Raw genomic sequence first — 4,710 nt, forward strand, 5'->3', positions numbered from 1 at the left:
ACTAGAAATGTGTTTCTATAAATGATATCCAACATGTAATGATGATTTTACAAGGGAGAGCCGTGGATAGTGGATACCAGCTAACTATAGTATATAATTTTGCGTGGGGGAATTTATTATATTGGCACACTCAAACAGCATTTGTGAAAATTCTTGACGTAAAGAAAAAATGAAAAAATGTGTGTAGTCTAAATGTCATAATAATGATAATAATAAATAGGTGTATCCTAAAATCGTAGAACACTGACTAGGGGGTAGATGCTGAGGTGGATCGCAATAGAAGAAAGAAGATGGTCGGCTATATCTCTCTCTCTCGATACGTTTCTTACGGCCAGAAATGAGGCAAATAGGTGGGCCTAGCAAAGACGACTAATCTCCACCGTCCTAACTCAATACACACAAATATTCGTTTTTCTCTCCCACAGTCAGAGGTCAGGTCAGGTCAGGTCGACTAATACACCACGATGTATTATTTTCTTCGCTACTTCTAATACAGACTTTTTTTATTTTTTTGGGGTGCTATTCCCTGTGGAGTCCAAATCAGCTTGAGAGACACGTGTCGTTATCACCAAAAGATTCATTGGCGCGTGTGTATATATGGGTCCCAGTCGTCTCTGCTGTGATTCCCCCAAATCTGACGTCCGGGCTGCAGTTCGCCGCTGGTCTACTCATCCGTCAAACGCCGGTTACACAGTGGAACAACGGCTGAAAGATGGAAACAGTGTTGAATCTGGACCACTAGGCTAGATTATTAAAATAAAAAATAAAATAAAATAAAAAACAAACAGGAGAGACACGTACTTGTGGGTTCCATTCCATGTCAGAAGAAGAGGCATTTCTCTTGCTTGTCAAAGACAACTCAGGCAACTCTTGTTCCTGGTAATAATGATATTCTTCTAATTTCGGCAACTCTCTCATCCTCATCACATGTTAAAAGATTTGTGGTATTCTCCAAGGCGATTATTGTATTATATATGGTATAAATGTTTTTAATATATTATTAACTTAATAAAAATCCGGGTCAAAAAACCTCTAGTTACTTATACGGTACATTAGTCCCTTACTCTGGTTAATTAATCTGGTTACGTTTGAAGAAGAAGAAGAGTTGCGGAAGCAGGGCAAGAGTCGAGAGATACTATTGGATGGATAGTGGCGGCTGCTGGCTAGTGGAATAAAAAGAGACATGATGAAGTCACCAATACACACTTGTTTTCTAGTATCTCTTATATACTATGGTCTCCTTCAACAATTTTTTTTTCAATAAAATATAAAAACACGTTTCAAAATACTGTATGATCAAACACAACAGGCTAGTATCTATAACAAAATAGCAAGCGTTTATAATTTAAAGAAAGTAATAAAAGAGAGGAGAAATGGTGAGATAATTTACGGAGGTGAGTAGTAGTTCTAAAGAGAGAGAGAGATTCGTGGGACGGCGGGGGGCATAGTTTCTCGTTTCAGACTGTGGTGTGTGTGTGTCAGAGTCAGAATCAGAGTCAGACCAAACCTACCTCTATCTCTCTCACGTACGAAGAATCCATCAAAGCACACACACACATCACACTATATACATGTATCTATCTATTTTTATACATATATTCCTTCTTTAAAAGTGACAAATTATTTATATAATTAAATTGTGTTTAAAATTCTCTTTTTTCGTCTTCTTGCTTTTTTCAAAAACCAGCAGCTTTAATTACCTTCCCACACACACTTCTCCTCTCTCTCTTTTTTTTTTTTTTGTTTTTTTTCTCTCTTTCTCTCTTTCTCTCTTTCTCTCTTTCTCTCTTTCTCTCTCCCAAACCTTTAGCTTTCTCCTTTTCTTCTTCAGATCAGCTTCAAACTTCCATAGCCATGGACACTGCTAAATGGCCTCAGGTATTTATATATTTTTTAATTTTTTTTTTTCAACTTTTCTCCTTTGTCAAAAAATAAATGTTCTGGTTTTGGATAGAAAAAAAAAAAGTTGGAAGCTGGTGGTCTAAGTGAAAACGAGAATAATCGTGTGCTTTGTTTGTTTCTTGAAAAAAAAAAAAAAAAAAAAAAAAAAGGAGTTTGTTGTGAAGCCAATGAACGAGATCGTGACGAACACATGCCTCAAACAGCCGAATCCTCCTCCTCCTCCTCCTCCTGCTACTACCACTGCTACTCCGGTTGAGAGGAAGGCAAGACCGGAGAGAGACCAAGCTTTGAACTGCCCAAGATGCAACTCTCTTAACACCAAGTTCTGTTACTACAACAACTACAGCCTCACTCAGCCCAGGTACTTCTGTAAAGACTGCCGTCGGTATTGGACCGAAGGTGGTTCTCTCCGGAACATCCCCGTCGGCGGTGGCATCCGGAAGAACAAGAGATCTTCTTCCAGCTCCAATTCCTCTTCATCACCCTCCTCCTCTTCTTCATCCAAGAAGCCTCTTTTCTCCAACAACAGCAACACCCCTTCGCCGCTCCCTCAGCTAAACCCTAAGATCGGTGAAGCGGCTACTACTACTACTAAAGTTCAAGACTTGGCGTTTCCTCAGGGGTTTGGGAACGCCCACGAGGTTAAAGATCTTAACTTGGCGTTTTCTCAAGGGTTTGGGATTGGTGGTCATCATCATCATCATCACAGTAACCCACTTGTCTCAACCTCCTCTGCTTTGGAGCTTTTAGGGATCTCTAATTCCTCCGCTTCCTCTAATTCACGCCCTGCTTTCATGTCTTTTCCAAATGTTCACGATTCATCCGTCTACACAGCTTCTGGTTTCGGTATGAGTTACCCACAGTTTCAAGAGTTCATGAGACCAGCTTTGGGCTTCTCCCTTGATGGTGGGGATCCTCTACATCAAGAAGAGGGGTCCAGTGGCACTACTCCTGCCACTACTAATAATGGAAGGCCTTTACTGCAATTTGAGAGCCTGCAACTTCCAGTTTCATCACCAAGCACCAATAGTGGTGGCAATGTGAAAGAGAATGATTATCATAGTGATCATGAACATGAGAAAGAAGAAGGAGAAGCTGACCACTCTGTTGGGTTTTGGAATGGCATGTTGAGTGCTGGCACTACTTCTGCTGCAGCATCTGGTGGTGGATCATGGCACTGATTATCATAGTCCCAAGGACCCAAGATGTTCTTTTTTTACAAGAAAAGATCAAAAAATTTCATCCAAATTTTAAAAGATGGAGAGGGTTAACAACTTCAATCTGGGTGTTTAGTACCTTTTGTTTTGGTTTCCTCCTTTTGTCTAAAAACTAGTATTAACTTTGTTGGGGTTGGGGATGGATACTGTATCTATTTTAGACTCTTTTAAATCAAATCTCAGTTGTTCGTTTACCTAATTTTATGATATTTTTTCCGTCTATCTCAAGAGATTCTTGTGTATTATTAACTCAAGTGTGTAAAAAACTGGTGCCATAGAGCTACCAAAACTCCGAGGTTTAGAGAGAAATGGGAAGGTCATTGCCCTCTTTCAGACATAATATGGTCTTGTCTTTTATGCTAACCCAAAACCCATTAACTTAATAAAGTAGTACTATTCCGCTATTAATCACATGTGTAGTGTGTCCTTATTATATAGTATTATGTTCTACTCGAGACCCTTTTTGTGAAGAATACGAAAAGAAAAAAGGACACTTTTGTAACCAAATCGTTTTGGTTCTTTGTTTTGTCATTTAGGACACACACACTTAGCCGAAGTGTAAGAAACCACGAAATAGTCAGTTTCCGAAGGCAATTTTAAATTAAAAATAAATTAATAAGAAAACAGTACAGAATAAATAAATAAAAAATCATAGAAAAATGGACCCAGCCCCAACATTCCCCTTGGACTTCGTACTATCATCATCATTCGTCCCACTACACAGACTCTCGCACAGGAGATCAAAACACATGTTAGTTATAATGTTAAAGTAGAAAATGTGAGTTGGGTTTTAGTTAAGAATCCAGCTTACAACCATTAATATTATATAAATGTCAATTAATACTACTAATACCAAATAAATCGGAGGTTGGAATGATTTAAGGTGGTGTAGAAACTAGAAAGAGTAGTTCATGTGGTTGAGTTCTGTACAAGAGAGAGAGATTACAAAAATCTAGTATTCTTTACTCTTTGAAATGGCAACCCCTATAGCCTCCTACATTTTAGTTGCTGCTGCAATTGACTCTCCAACAACACTTGTCATTTGATTCCTTATTTGCTGTTCACATTTATTATATTCATAATAGTCACAGACACTAATTAATCGACAAGTAACCAACTTCGTTCGACAAAGTTTGTAATTAAACAACACTAGTTAAGAAGGGCACTAAATGCTATTTGGAAGTCAGTTTTGGTCCATTCTTTGTTTACTCAATTCATTTTTATATTTGCATATTTATTTGGAAGGAAGAAAAACGGGTAACTGCGATTTTATTCTGCTGAGGTCACGTACGTAAAAGAAGAAGAAACAGATTGGACTGGTGCTCTTTTTACCTAAGAGAAAAGAGTCACATCACCAAACATGGCATACTCATCACTTCATCAGCAATGACCACACAATATCATCCTTCTTTCCTTTTTTGCTTTCACATCATAGCAACAGTAAGCAACAATCCAAAACTGACTAGTATCGAGTGTCGACTGTTTATTATGTTACTCTAGGTAAGAAAGAACCTTTGTAGGGGCTGGGTCATGATCTGTATTGGGCCTACTAAAGCCTATCATCGTCCTTAATCCCAGAAGGTAACTGTGG

The 4,710-nt window shown here is 38.5% G+C and overlaps 1 protein-coding gene across 1 annotated transcript; it reads left to right on the plus strand.

The window, feature by feature from the left end:
- Positions 1 to 222: 222 nt before the first annotated feature.
- Positions 223 to 3,318, plus strand: LOC104753132 (dof zinc finger protein DOF1.8-like). Its single transcript, XM_087490021.1, has 3 exons — positions 223 to 436; positions 545 to 1,878; positions 2,052 to 3,318. Exons 2-3 carry the CDS (start codon positions 1,855 to 1,857, stop codon positions 3,081 to 3,083), a joined length of 1,056 nt encoding a protein of 351 aa, XP_087346147.1. The 5' UTR covers positions 223 to 436; positions 545 to 1,854; the 3' UTR covers positions 3,084 to 3,318.
- Positions 3,319 to 4,710: the final 1,392 nt, after the last annotated feature.

This window comes from Camelina sativa, chromosome 16 (genome assembly GCF_030686135.1).
Source record: "Camelina sativa cultivar CO46 ecotype springtype chromosome 16, ASM3068613v1".
Lineage (NCBI taxonomy): Eukaryota > Viridiplantae > Streptophyta > Magnoliopsida > Brassicales > Brassicaceae > Camelina > Camelina sativa.

Coding starts and splice junctions, on each gene's coding strand:
- LOC104753132 (XM_087490021.1), top strand. CDS start 1,855: ATGGACACTGCTAAATGGCCTCAG. Junction 1,879..2,051: donor ACACTGCTAAATGGCCTCAG/GTATTTATATAT, acceptor AAAAAAAAAAAG/GAGTTTGTTGTGAAGCCAAT.